A 15343-nucleotide genomic window follows, 5' to 3' on the forward strand; every position below is an offset into this window, starting at 1 on the left:
TTTGATAGGGAACTGCTTTCACGAATTATCTCAAATGGATGCCTCTGTGCCCTGGTCAATCATTTTCAGAGCACTTCAAGATCACTGCTCTTGGCAAGCAGCAAATGGAGAATAATGAAAAGGAAAAGTACATTTCAGACTCTCAGAGTGGTCAATATGCTATCTTGACTCCAATTCAAAAGAGGCATGTTGTGCATAGAGTAGTTTATTTTTGTAAGTACTTTTGAAGATGCAATGGAGTGTTTTTGTTGTTGGTGCTTCAAATTGAGCCAATGAGCATTTATCTGGAACTCGAGAGTCATATAGAGTCATTTTATAGTAATGATATCTTAAGCCCCCTTGCAAAGGCATTAGTAGGAACTAGCAGTACAATTGCTTTCTAATATTCTCCATGCATAATGCGAGAATCATTAGTTATTCATAGCACATGTTAAAAATATAATTTTTTTTGGTAAACGTTGTTTGCCTTTGAAATAAAGACTTCAACTCCTGTTGACAGGGCACTTTAGGATTACCATTAACTTTAGCTTCATGATTTTCTTCCAAAATGAGTGCATGGAAATTATTGCAGCAAAAATGAAATGACATTGGAAAAGTAACGAAAACTATAGTACAACTTTTCAAGTGGCATTCCATGCAATGTATCACATATTGCTTTTGGGCATTGTCATCTATTCTTTTGTACTTTTTATTATGTTCTACATATTGGGGATTTTTTTCTTATGCATTTTATGCATCATGATCAGATATGCTTATTATTGTTAATTTCATCCTAGGTATACACTTTTCAGTTTTTCATGACAGAATCATTTGTAGTTCTCCTGGGGGTAGGTAGCATTCACACATGTTGCCACCAATATAACAGGGGCGACTAGAGTTGCAAGATCATCCCCATGTTGTAAACTTTATCTGATAACATAACAACAAAGGGAAATTTTGAACATCCATTGCATCTACCTTGTTTTTTAAGAAAGTTCTAAGCATTCTTGGATTGAATGTTTGCTTTGGAGATTGTACATGTTGGTGGAAGAGAGTAAAAGGAAGGTCATCTTCTCTTTGTATTATTATCTCTAGGCCATCACATGTAGAATATTTGTACACCTTTCTAACCAAGTATAAGTTATGTAGTAGTATTAGAACCTGAAAATGTTAGATCCTTGTGTACCTTCAATTGATGCAATGATGCTTCAGCCATATTGGTCGATTCCAAAAAAAAGGGTTCAATAGTTAGTATATCATCTGAATAGATACCCTCCACGTGTGGGTGCCTTGAACCAATAACATGGAGATGTGTGCAAGGGAACCTATTCAAATGGAGATACATCAATAGGTGGAGAACTCCAATGAAACAAATTCCATAATAAGTTGATTGGTTCACTTCTTAAGGAAGATGCTTGTTCTTTTAAATATAGGCTGGAAAAGGTCAGTCCCTTGGTTTACTTGTTTGCTCAATTGCCTTCTTAAGGAAGATGCTTGTTCTTTTAAATATAGGTTGGAAAAGGTCAGTCCCTTGGTTTACTTGTTTGCTCAATTGCCGGGGCAGTGTACCATTTGGAGGAAGATGCAAGTATTTGGAATGGCCTACGAAGATTGGAGTACCCACTTTGGGGCCCCACACATATTTGAAAGTGTTTCTTGCAGAAGTATTTACCCTTGAAGCGCCTTTGGAAGATGGATGTTAAGCATTGAAGCCCTTTGTTTCCAATGCTTATGGAGGTATTCCTCTCTTTGGGGGCTATTTGGTGTAGGGTATTGTACATGTGGCATAAAAAAAACTCAATTTTTATATACAAATCTGTGGAATAAGTTCTTCCTCTGGCAACTATTTTTTTAACCCATTACAGCCCTAGAGTCAGTCCTCCAACAGCAATGCATCTTTCCACTTCAAAAATACTATTATTTTTTATTGCAACTACACATAGAACATAAAACTTAAAAGGTAATTGGAACAAACCTAATAGTATATAATATATATTGTCAACCAAAACATACCATAAACCTCAAACTTCAGTATATAGGAACAAAGCAACCCTACCAATAATTAATCTTCTACATGACTTGGACATATATAAATTTTTTATCCATTATTATTTGCTTAATTTTGAAAACCAAAGTAATTTTTTTTATCAAAATTCTACAAGGCTTATTTGTTAATCAGGTAGCTGATCTATTTCATTATGTACTCTGCAATGCTTGGTGACAAACTATGAAAGGTTCGTAACTTTGCTATCATGAATGTGGTTTTTTTCTTTTTCTTGATTTTGTCAATGATAAGGAATTACGGGGGTGTTGATTATAGTTTTAGTTGTAGCCTTTCAACCTTTTGGGCTTATTTTCTTATATCAAACATTTGTGCAGGGTTTCAACGAAATAACATTTCATTGAGTATGTATTTACAAAGTGATTTTGGGATCAAATCCCATAAAGTAATTTTATATTTGCTCTTCAAATTCTTTCAAGTTTTTGAAAGTAAAACCAATGAATTATCAATATAATTTTACCATAATAAAAAACAATTAGAAAGACTTCTTCTTATGAAAGGTTCGTAAATTTGCTATCACGAATGTGTTTTTTTTTTCTTTTTCTTGATTTTGTCAACGATTAGGAATTACGGGGGTTTTGATTATAGTTTTAGTTGTAGCCTTTCAACCTTTTGGGCTTATTTTCTTATATCAAACATTTGTGCAGGGTTTCAACGAAATAACATTTCATTGAGTTGTATTTACAAAGTGATTTTGGGATCAAATCCCATAAAGTAATTTTATATTTGCTCTTCAAATTCTTTCAAGTTTTTGAAAGTAAAACCAATGAATTATCAATATAATTTTACCATAATAAAAAACAATTAGAAAGACTTCTTCCTCTTTCTTTTTGTTTTTTTTGTTTTGTTTTGTTTGTTTGTTTGTTTGTTTGTTTTTTTTTTTTTTTTTTTTTTTTTTTTTTTTTTTTTTTTTTTTTTTTTTTCAGTACGAAAAAAACGAGATTGTATTAAAAATAGATAAGGCCCATTACATATGAATAGACTGAAATATGAGTTAATTCCTTGACTTTTCAGACTAATAGAAGTATCAATTCTATGCTTTTGCTTCTGAAAGCCTACATGAAGAAAAGGGGAAACAACAAAAAATGATATGTATATGCAGTACACATAAAGGAACAAAAGTTACCAGATAGATCGCCTAGATAGATATAGTCTCCTTATAAAGAGCATCTTCTGTCAGCTGAGAGAAAACATGCACTATGGAAAAGAAAAACAGTTCCAGGATACATACCAGGGGAATAGATATGGCAAGGTAGATTATGTACCAGGAAGAGAAAAGTCCTGAATCTGGTACGTTTCGGCTTCCATTTTTATATCCATTTTCCACTTTCCCATTTGAGTTAGGAGCCCTTTCTTCGACAACTCGTCTGCTTGAGTATTTTGAGATCTGTCCACATGATATATAGTGTAATCCTTCCTCCTCCTCCAGAAAGAATCAATTCTGTTCATCCATCCTGTTAACTTGTGGTTTTTTATAGAATGTTTGGCAGTGACATGATCAATTATAATTTTGGAATCACCATAGATCTGCAGAGACTGAATATCTAGGAAAATGTTGAAGTGAAGGAGCCCTGATAGAGCCATTGCTTCAGCTTTGTTGTTTGTTCCTTTCCCACCATTCCAGTAAATGGCAAACTGCTGATCTTCCTTCATGACTATGTAGATCCCACAGGCACACATACCATTTTGTGCAGCCCCATCAAAAAAAGCTCTTGGAAAGCTCATCTGACTTCTTTTTTGTTCCTTTGTTTTTTCCTTTTTTCTGCTGAGAAATCTTGGGAGGAAGAGAGTTATAAAGAGTGATAATGTTCTCAAAAACAGTCTTATAATCTTCCTTCCTATTTTGGAACAAATACTTATTCCTCCACTTCCAGATTGACCAAAAAACCAGTTGTGGAATGGGTCTCCATATTGCTTTCTGATTACTCCACCATTCAAGTGCTTCTTTTAGTGAAGAATGCAACACAAAACTAAAACCAAAAAAGGACGCAAGGTTCCTCCATAGCTGAAGGGTGTGACTACATTGCAGGAACATGTGGAAGTTATTTTCTCCCTCTGCTTTACATATTAAGCATATTCCGGGACCAGACCAGTTCCTCTTTTGCAGGTTTTCCCATGTGAGATTTTTGTTGTGGAAAACTAGCTAGGAGAATATGATAATTTTATAGGGGCTCCCAATTTTCCATAATGACCAAGGGAAAATGTTAACAGACTGAGAAAAGTGGATTCTGGTTAGGGACTATTTCCCTTCCAGATGAGAGCATCCTCAGCTTCAGTACGACATATGCCCATGTTTCTTATTGTCAATAGAATTTGTGACCACTGATGAGCCAAACTTCCTTTTAAGCCCAAAGTCGAAGCATTTTTCCAGATGGGAAAGGGACCCTTCCAATCTGCAATGACTTGATTCCAGCTAAAAATCCCCCTCCGATGGAGAAACTCTATTATTTGCCTTGATATGATGATATCATCTCCTCCACCCATTATAGGGTCAAAACCTATGATTATCTTATTACCAATTTGAAAGCTCCAAGCAAGGTTTTGGAGAAAAACAATTCAATTTTACGTAAGCTCATCCAGATGGCAGAGCCATGGGAAGACCCTATCGTCCCTTTCCTATACCAAAAGGAGATATCTCTATTGCCCATATACTTCTTCCTTATGGATCTGCTCCATATGTTGTCCCCAAAAACACATTTCCATAGAGACTTACATAGCAAAGCCATCCCGAATTTCTGGAGATTCATGATTCCCCATCCCCCTAGATTCTTAGGAAGGGTAATATTAGATAATTTTGTCAGATGATATTTCCTTTTCTCTTTATTTCCTCCCCATATGAAATTTGTTGTCATTCTATTCAGTGAAATGATAATACTAGCCGGGATGTAAAATAGATGGGCCCAATACACAAACATTTGGGCCAGCACAGATTGTGCTAAAACTGCTCTACCAGCCATAGAGAGGCATTTGTAATCCCATCTAGCTATCCTTTTGAAATATCGATCAGAGATCCACAACCAGTCGACTTTTGAATAGCCAGAAGGTTTAAGATGAAAACCAAGGTATTTCATACCATCCTTTATGGGCTTCGCTTCAATATTGAACAATTGTACCAGATACTCTATAATTTCCGAATTAGCTTCCCCATGATAGAAGGAGGATTTTCTATCTTTTATAAGGAGGCCTATAGCTCTTTGGAACTTTTCCAGTTTTCCATGTATACAGATCTAGGAGAGCCGGCAGAGCATTCCAAAAATTAAGATATCATCCACAAATAAGTTATGAGAAATGTAACTTCCCCTGTTGATCGTCATGGGACGACATCTTTTCTCCATGACAGCTCTTTCATTATGTAGACTTAAAGAATCCATTGCTAGAATAAATAGAAGAGGAGACAGTGAACACCCTTGTCTCAAACCCCTAGCAGCCAAGAAAAAAGTAGATGGAAATCCATTTATTAAGATAGCATAGTTTACATTTTCAACACAGGCCATTATCCAATTTGTACAGTGACAATTTAGGCCGATTTTTATAAGAAGACATCTTAGAAAGCCCCAGTCAAGACAATCATAGGCCTTCTTAAGGTCTATTTTCAGAATAGCGGCCTCAATCTTTTTCGAATGTAGAGAGTGCAGGCTTTCCTGTGTATTTGCAACCGCCTCCAGGATGTTCCTTCCTAGGAGAAATCCATGTTGTTCCTGAGTCAAGAATTTAGACAGTGTACCCCGAATTCTGCCAGCTATGATCTTGGAGATGATTTTATAAATGGTATTGCACAGAGAAATAGGTCTGTAATCCAAGAAAGAGGAAGCTTCCCTGTTTTTTGGAATGAGGGCAATATAAGTAGATGTGATGTGCTAGTGGATTTTTGCCCATTGTTCTTGATTCCTCTACCATACCAAGTAAATCATTCTTTATCAGATCAAAAAAGTGTATAAAAACCTCTATAGCCAACTGAAATTGCTCATCAGTATCTTTTCTAGAGAACTTCCCATATAAAAATATTGGGAGTATCCAAAAAGAAAACTTTTAATTTAGTAGGAATTTATACAAAAATTATTATTTTAATCAAATTAAAACTTTTCCAATTCAACAATTCCAATTTAATAATCTTATCGGCCTCTCTTTGTACCTTTTGGGACAATTTCTAGTTTTATTTGATAGATCAAAATGGTGGAGCTCGTGGACCATATCAAGCATGAAGTAGAGAATACTTGACAAAACTTTGAAATGGCAGAAAAAGGAAAAGTTAGATAAGAGAAAAGATAAGAATTGAAGTTACATAAATATTAACGTACCAGAATCTAATGAATGTTTTTTGTGAAGTACTTATACCACCATCATAGTATATAATTAATACATACAATGAATTATGCAATAAAAAAGGGGATATATATATATATATATATATATATATGCTCAAATCCAGAAAAGAAAAGAATTATTATTATTATTATTATGACTTATTAAAGCATGGGTTTCATGCTTGGGTCATCATGTTTTAGGTCAAAGTCCCCATTGAGGACTTCTAGGATTTATTCTGAGTTAATAGAGTCATTTTACTTCTAAAGAGACTCTTCTGGGGCTTTTGAATAATGTAAAAAGGTTAAGTATTAAAGTATACAGACTACCATAATCTAGCCCCTTTTTCCATGAAAGATTTATTTAATGTAATAAATGGGATCTACAAAAAAAGAGAGGTTTCAACCATCCAAGTGGATTATTCTATCACGAAACCTCTTCCATTTACAACCAAGAAGTCTATAAATAACACAACAAATCTAGTTTCAAGGTCTCTAGTTTTGCCTAACATATTTATAGTGCACGGTTCCAATGATGGAGCTCATGGACCATACACTATTGACGTAGAAAGTATTTGGCAGAACTTGAACTTTCAAGTGACAAAAAAAATTAAAGTTAGATAAAATAAGTAAAGAATAGACAATTTACCTTACGAAATAGCAGAATAATTCTAGTCTTAATATTTTTTAATTAGATTAAGAATTTTTAATGGATAGTTACAATGATTAAGTTCATCTCATGGACCATACATAATATGGGGTAGAGAAAGCTTAGCATAATTTTGAAATGGCAAAAAAAGTTAGATAAGATAATTTTATTAATGTTTAGTAATGACCTAAAGGTAGATCAATCAGACTTGAAAATACAGTTAGTGGTAACAAACTGCAGGAGTGCCAGAGCACTTATATAAGCTAAATGATGAAAGGAAAAATATAAGCTAGAAGAAGCAAAACTAACAAATGAGAGAAGTAGCAAACACTTTCTTGGTAACAAAGAGCAGGTGGATGTAAACACTACTAGTTTGTCAACCGAGAAAAACTCTTATGGATAAAATATTATTTTATTTATGGGGATGTTATGATTTTTAGTGAAACTCTCAAACTTCAGGCACATCATGATCATTTTACCTTTTACAATTGCAATAAATATAAAACCTTTATCTAAAAAATACATCGACTACACCTACTGCACATTAAAAATAAACTGCTAGTTTTGAAAGAAAAGATATTTCAAGTCTAATACTACGCTTATATATGAGAGTGTCATAGGGAAGGTTAAGAAGGAAAAACATATTACCGTGTGATCGAGTTCACTCAGTGGTTTGTACTCTCTTCTATATAATCAAAGTAAAGAAGTTAGAAATGAAAAAAACACATTGACCTAAACAAATCCATAAATAATTAATAAATTCTTAATAATAAAATGAGAGAGATTTGAAATTTAATAAACCACATCAAAAACAAAAATTCCAAAGTAATTAATAATCTTTTTTTATAATAAAATGAGATAGATTTGAAATTTAATAAACCACATAAAAAATTACCTCTCCTCATCCATCCATGAAGAAGTAGTATGGAGATTGGCTTTTGATTCATCTATAAAATGGTAATGATGATGTCTCGAATCAGTGATGTCTCTAATCATAAAACAAAACTTATAAATTCAGCTAAACATTACCAAAATCCATGCTATAATCATACAACTGAACGAAAAAATATTTTTATATACATATCCAATCTCCAACCTCTAAATGAAGTTGCAGAAAGTGAATTTGGGAACAGAGGAGAAGCCCAAGATGGCCTCCATAGGTGAGGGATGAACAAACTATGAAATAAATTGAGTCTCTGTTCAAATAATATTAAGATTTATTCCCATAGAGTTTCACTAAAATGAAGGGAATACGAGAGTTGGGAGAGATGAATATAGAGCTTCATCTAGATGCCAAGCAAGTTAAGCATCCACCATATCGGCTCAATTCCCAATTCAAGGAAAAGGTAAATAAAGAAATTGATTTAATGCTAGTTGTTGGTTTGATCTCTCTAGTAGATAAATATGACTGGATCAACTATGGGGGTATATATATATATATATATACACATACACACACTACTTTTGCTGGATCAACAAAAACAACAGGTGCTTTTCAAATCCCGGCTACTAACTTTGCTAACCATGCTATAGGTGGTGGCCATATGCCTTGATACTAATAGACGGAGTCCAATGATGGAATGTAGTCCTTCTCCGAGTTCTTACCCAAGATAAGTTCCCATGGCTATGTCCTCATGAAAAAGGGGGAATAGAAAGCAAACAATTTTATCTTCCAAGAAAACAAGACTACATTCATTGAATGAATCCTCGTCAATGAACCCACTAACATAGTGGATGTTTGAATTATGGAAGGAGATAGGAAAAAAATGAACAATGCCCATTTCAAGAGAGAATGCTCAGAGAATACAAACGAGATAATTGGGATCTTACTGCATTAACAGGTTTGTAATCATTGTACAATTAATCATCAATGCATACCATAATGTAAAAATATAATTAGGAATGTCCATGGTGATCTTAAATAGTTCCTTAGAATGCTTGAAGAACACTGATGCTTCAATTTATAAACCTTCACTAATGCATATAGTAGAAATCAAATAGAGATTGTGGAAAGTAGAAAATATGGACAAAGCATAGCCATCATACAAAAGGATGCTCAGGGAATACAAACAAAATAATCAATTTCATTCTGCAAAACAAGTTTGCAGTCAGCACATCACTCTTCAATGGATCCCGTAAAACTCTCAGCCAATACTCAACATACAAAGAGGATGCTTAAGGAATACAAACCAGATAATACATTTCATTATGCAAAACAAGTTTGCAGTCAACATATAACTCTTCAATGGATCCTGTAAAACTCTCAGCCAACACTCAACATACAAAGAGGAAGCTCAGGGAATACAAACCAGATAATCATTTCATTCTGCAAAACAAGTTTCCAGTCAGCGCATAGTTCCTTATCAATGCATCCTAAAAAAACTATCAAATTTTAATCAATAAACAACATAAAAAAAAGAAACCATAAGCTTTAACAAAGGAATTCCCATAAAATATAATCCAAATAATATGATTCTTCTCGCAAGACAAGTTTTAAATCACTAGGACTTCAAACAAGTCAAAGAAATTTGAAATTTTTGGAAATAATATGGAGATGATCCCTTAATTGAGAAGAGATGTTGATTCCAGAACCATGGCCCTGCCTAAAAAAAATAAAAATCTCCAGAGAAAATATGATCATATGCTTTCACATTTCCAATCCTATTGAAATTAACACCAACACAACATATTGCTCCCTATAATTTAACATTACCAAAGTAGTACTTTGGAATTCAGAAGGAACCCAAAATAAGTTCCAATGGCTATCCTTACGAAAAAAGGGGAATAGAAAGCAAACAATTTTATATTCCCAGAAAACAGGACTAACACAGATCTGTCATGTGTGCTCCAACCTAGTAGAAGATGATATGGGGTACACTATCTAACAACAATGAGTCACCAAACACTTGTATTTTTTAAATGCCACTGTGGGCTGATAGTTTTAAGAGTACTGTTAGGGAAATAAGCTCGGTGTAGTTATTTGATCCTCACCTATATCTATTTTAAATCTGATATAGTGAGAGTTATTGAGAATTTGAGATAGAGGACACCTCTGGCTTCCCTTTTTTGGGGGTACCTTGACTAGATCCATCAAAGTAATCCCCATGTTCCAGATTTGTCGATAGGAGCACGACCCAACTTTTTTGTGTGTAGAGGTTGATGAAAAGTTTGAGAAGATTGACTGACCTTGGAAGGCACATTGAAAAAGAGTTATATACCTGTCTTCAAAGATTTCAACATTTCTATCTTTCCAGATTCCCCATGATACTATTAGAGGAAGGCCTTTGAGGCCTTTGAGATCTGAGTTTTGCTACCACTTTTTAAAGCACTCTTTAAAATAACTGTTGAGAAGGTAAATCCCCTCTACGGATAGAGGCGATCCCTACTAGCCCAACAGGGGTCTAGCAACAATCACACAATGCTGCCACGCATGTCCCTAGTTACAATTAGACAAGAAGTAAAGAGCACCTACTTGGATTCCTGCGCTGTCGTTTGTCGAGGGGATGTTTCCCTTGCTCCTTCGCTTCAGCTGGTCATAGTCTTCCGCGATCCCCGCGAACGGACACCTGCACACACGAAGGGAAAGCAAACGCAAGCGTGAAATCTAGTAAAAGTAACTATATGCCAGTCAGAAAAGACATAATTCACATTTATCCATTGCATAAACAAACGAGAATGGAACAATAATAGCAGTCATCTATTATTAATCAGAATAGAGAAGAGTACAACCAAATGTTCTGACGTCGATAAACTTCTCAGGAGGGATCAGTCAGCATGTATCTCAAGCATTCACCTTTGAGGATGGTTCTCCCAAGACAAACTAGTCTCTCTCTCTCACACAAATGTCACAAACAAACTTCCCAAAGCAATCAATCACTTCCACTCCTAACACACCACACCTATAGCAGCAATCTGAGCACTACAAGCTCTTGTATAATCCAAGCTAAGTCTAGCTATTTTCTAACCAGCTGCTCATGGTAATGGTGGAAGTTTATATAGGAGAAGGAGTCTCCTAAAAAGGTGGAAGGATGAGCTTATCTTCAAGGGGAGTAGTTGCAAAAGGTCGAACAGACATGCCATAGAAGGGAGTCGACATTCACAAAGCTAACAACCAAGCCTGGAGAGATCTGGAAGGCTGGTTGTTTGAACAAATTCGCCCAAACTGGATCAGCGCGGATTATATGGAGACTGCCGCGCTGTCAGCACATGACAACAACTGAACAAGCCATGTCAGCGCGGAAGGACACGTGAAAGCCGCGCTGTGCGTCATCGCGGAAAAATGATGTTCTTCCGCGATGGCAGCGCACGAAATAGACTGTGGGGCGCTGGTCATCGCGGTTATTTTAGGAACAGACGCGCTGATGCACAAAACTTTGGAAAAATGGGTTTTTTAGCCAGTTCAGGGAGCAAACATTTAGTGATTGTGACTTCTTGGACACAGCAGGGTGACTGACAGGAAGGCAGTGATAAATTACTGTGTAACAGATGCCCCCTAAAGCATGAAGACCGAGAGAGTGGGAGGGGTGAAATGCTTTACAACACACGCCGAACTGGAACACCACCAGGAAGTACCGAAAAATCTCTGACAATCATGTACACGCAGTCTAGGTATGGGCGCAGCCATCCAAAAGACATGCAAGACTGGTCTATGGTATGGACGCAGCCACCCAGCTAAAGAGACCATAATAAAGACAAGGTATGGTCGCAGCCATCCATGAAGACTCAGGTATGGGCGCAGCCATCCATCGATGAGTCATGTAATGATTATCCACAAAATCGCAGCCTGGACCACAGTGAGCAAGGATCCAGGGTCTTGCGCTCCATCTCGACCCGAACAGAGTACAGGTCCACACATGTGAATACAGGGGTTGGAGTCGAACATGTATGAACATCGCCTGATTACCGGTCAATGATGAGAACCGTTAACAGACGCGAGAGGTACCACCAATAATGACAATGGCCCTCAAGGTACTATAGGTACAATCCGTAGCGTGTGAATCAATGAGTTGGTGTCGAACACCCACGGAATCATTCGATCGTAGGTCAATGATGTAAACCTTGCGTCGAACACGAGGAACCTGCCATTGAGGCATGCAGGCTCCAAGGCACCTGGAAGGAGTCTCTAAGTCACTTTCTCGGATAATGAGTTGAAGTCGACGAGAAGTGGCCTTGATCGAAGGTGGGCCATAATGATTCCCACATCAGCGACACGAGACAGAGGTATAATAATTTGTGATGAGATAGCGAACGAGGTTGCTTTGTGGCAGAGGACAACTTCTCTTGAACACATAACGGCACTATAACGGATTTGGCAGTACTTGACATCAAATGAGCAGCGGGTAGGATGATGATGGCAATAAACAGATGAGAGGTCAAATAGGATGTCCCAAACCCATGGAGGTTAGTGAAAACGAGATGAGATGACCCCACCCAGACACGAAACAGCGGAGTGCCGTGTTCAAGAGCGACGTACTGCCGAGACGACTGTAATCAAAGTTCCATTTTCCCCACCTTTGCAGGCAGGTACCCCGATTATTTTTGGACGACAAGCTTGACGGGGGTAACATATGCTTGATGTGTGTCATGTTGACAATATCCGATGTCATTGAGTGTTTAACGAGCCTGACAAAGGAAAAACTCGGCTTCTTTTCTTGTTTCGAGAGTCTGAAAAGAATGCGGAAAAGGAGGCTCCAGGGGGGTCCTTTTTCGTACAGTTGTGTCTCTCGAGCCCGAAAAAGTATAAAACTGTGCTCGAAAGAACCGCCCGGTCATTACAACCGAGGAGTACTTTTCATAAATAGTGTCGCCGACCGGAAAAAGTAAAAAAGTGGTCGAAGACATGTCGTTTTAGAGCCAATATCGAGTGCGAAACGACAAGCACCCGGCGATCTTTTTGGTTTAACGGTCGGAAAAAGAGCTTAAAAACGACCGCCTTTCGTTCCCTTTAACGAGCTGAAAGGGAGCTCGGCCATCTTCTCTTGTTTAACGTCGGAGAAGAGCTTAGAGACGACACTTTGGGAATCACATGAATCGTGGACTGTCATGACCAAGCTGCGATACCTGTACCTGCACAAGGGCACTACCCGCATAAATCCATTCGATATGCGTAAAAAACATATTGAAACATGCTTGAAAACAGAACCAAGGCTAGTTTTATGGCAAAAAATGGTAAAAACCCAAAAAATATGGTAATTTAGGAGTTTTTACTATAAATAGGGGGGGTAATAAGTCATTTTTACCATTTTACTATTTGGAGTGCGAAGAACGTGGAGAAGCCAAAAAGTTGACGGAGCGATTTCCAGCCCATCCGGAGACCATTTTCAGATCTGCTTCTTCCAGGTAGGTTCCCATTCCTTTGCCCTGCATTCTGGTTCATTTTAGGAGTTTTTTAACGGTCGAATAGGCCCAATTGGGCATTTTTTATTTGCATGGGTGCGCCCTCGGTCAGCGCGGAAATTGCCCACGGGGTCGCGCTGATCGAAAAATAGGCAATATAACCAACTTCGGGTCAGCGCGGAAAAGGCGTGTTCTTCCGCGCTGACCTCGCATTTTTAACAAAGAGCTGCCATTGTCAGCGCGGCTGTTTCTAAAACAGTCGCGCTGGCGCGGAAAAATTTTGTTTTTTTTGAAAATGAACGTGAATTTTTACCTGGAAGCACTTCTGATCGGTTTTATTGTTCATGCAGGACATCATGGCTTTTCAATGGCAAGAGAGAGTTCACGATGTGGAGGATGTGGCTGCTTGGGGAGACGTAAATTGTTGCAACGCCATGCGGGCGTGTGGATTCATGAAATTCTTCCTGACGCCGCGTCTAAGGGCCCAACATGATTTGCTGGAGCTGCTGATCAGGGCATGGAACCCGGTGGACCAAAAATTCACCATCCGCGGTCACGACATCGAGTTCGATCATATGGACATCTTCTTCTTGACTGGGCTGTCGCGCCGAGGTGGGAGGCCCATCTTAGAGGGGCAGCGACCTAGCGGTGGTACCCTGGATGACTTAATGGCTGAGGTTTGCCCAGGGGCAGTAAAGACGCGGAGTGGGAAGTGCTCGATCCCCACAGTGAGAGACATAGTGTTGCGCACCATCCTGTTCATGGTGACCCGGGCAGCGGGCAGCATGGCGAACCATGAGGCGTCCAAGACTCATCTCCTACTAGCCCTCGAGTGTCTCGAGCCTACCGTGTTCGACTGGTGCACTGCAGTGTGCAACAATATGAAAAGGCAGTTGAGCAACTGCCGTCGCGGAGAGACGAAGCAGTTCGGGTATGGATCGATCCTGGTCCCGCTTATTCTGGAGCGAGTACCAGCCATGCGGCTGCAGTCTATGGCTGTGGATGCCCCCAGAGATCCTCGAGAGACGAGGGCCACTCGATGGGCTCGGATTATGCCACGTGGGGGTGGCGGCCGACCACATAGCTGGGGGGTATATTTCAGAGACTGGTTGGACCAACAGGAGATCTTCGTACAGGATTGGCCATATGCAGGGATGGATTTCCGCAATGATCCTGACTTGGTGCTGCCTCCGGGTGAACAGTGGGATGATGCAGGTATGACACTTTTTGTCTTTTTGAGTTTTGTATATTTTTTTTTATTATGTACATGTCCTAATAAATGTCTTGTCACGCAGATGTAGGGCCTACTAGACCGATTGGCCTGGCTGTCACGGCACGGAGAGAGGGCCCAGGAGCCGGAGCTTTGGCCTTAGCCCCTCCAGAGGCCAACACGCCAGAGGTTGTGGCTCGCAACCTTGAGGGGTTGCTGGAGGGGGTACCGGATTTCCAGGGGGTTGAGGAGGTCCCTGTGGAGCATCAGATCCACACAGTGGGTGTGGAACCCAGAGTGCACCGCCTTCTGAGGCGGGTAGCACGAGCGGCCGTGTACTACAGAGAGCACCACCCAGCCGATTAGTCACCTAGGTTTTATTTCCACTGTTTATTTTGAGACATTATGACTCGGATGTACTGAGATTTTGGGACACGTACTTCTATTTTTGAGCGCCTCAGTGCGCCACACGATATATATATATATACATACCGGTTTTTGGATGAGTCGTTGTTACATATGATGATGTGTTATCTGTATTATGCGTTTGTTTTAGTACAATTTGTGATCTTATGTATGGATTCGCATGACACTCGACTCATGGATTTTATATGTTTAATGCAAGCTTAAAAACACACGTGCAAACTATGCTTGGAATGACTTATTTACATATGCTTAGGGTCTTACTATGCTGTTCTTTCCTTCTTTGTATGATGTTTATCTGTTTCGCAAATGTCTGTCTAATACACGATTTGCCAATGCATCAGTCAACGTATTTAATCGTCTTGGAATATGCTGATAAGTAA

The 15343-nt window shown here is 38.5% G+C and overlaps 1 protein-coding gene across 1 annotated transcript; it reads left to right on the forward strand.

Moving 5' to 3' along the window:
* The first annotated feature begins 13629 nt into the window (after positions 1-13629).
* On the forward strand, positions 13630-15026 carry LOC149160661 (uncharacterized). Its single transcript, XM_089435391.1, has 2 exons — positions 13630-14542; positions 14623-15026. Exons 1-2 carry the CDS (start codon positions 13672-13674, stop codon positions 14901-14903), a joined length of 1152 nt encoding a protein of 383 aa, XP_089291517.1. The 5' UTR covers positions 13630-13671; the 3' UTR covers positions 14904-15026.
* The last annotated feature ends 317 nt before the right edge of the window (positions 15027-15343 follow it).

This window comes from Pinus tabuliformis, chromosome 5_2, assembly GCF_031772625.1.
Source record: "Pinus tabuliformis cultivar Carrire ecotype Pingquan chromosome 5_2, CPIR1, whole genome shotgun sequence".
In the NCBI taxonomy this organism is placed as follows: Eukaryota; Viridiplantae; Streptophyta; class Pinopsida; order Pinales; family Pinaceae; genus Pinus; species Pinus tabuliformis.

Coding starts and splice junctions, on each gene's coding strand:
- LOC149160661 (XM_089435391.1), top strand. CDS start 13,672: ATGCAGGACATCATGGCTTTTCAATGGCAAGAGAGAGTTCACGATGTG. Junction 14,543..14,622: donor TGAACAGTGGGATGATGCAG/GTATGACACTTT, acceptor CTTGTCACGCAG/ATGTAGGGCCTACTAGACCG.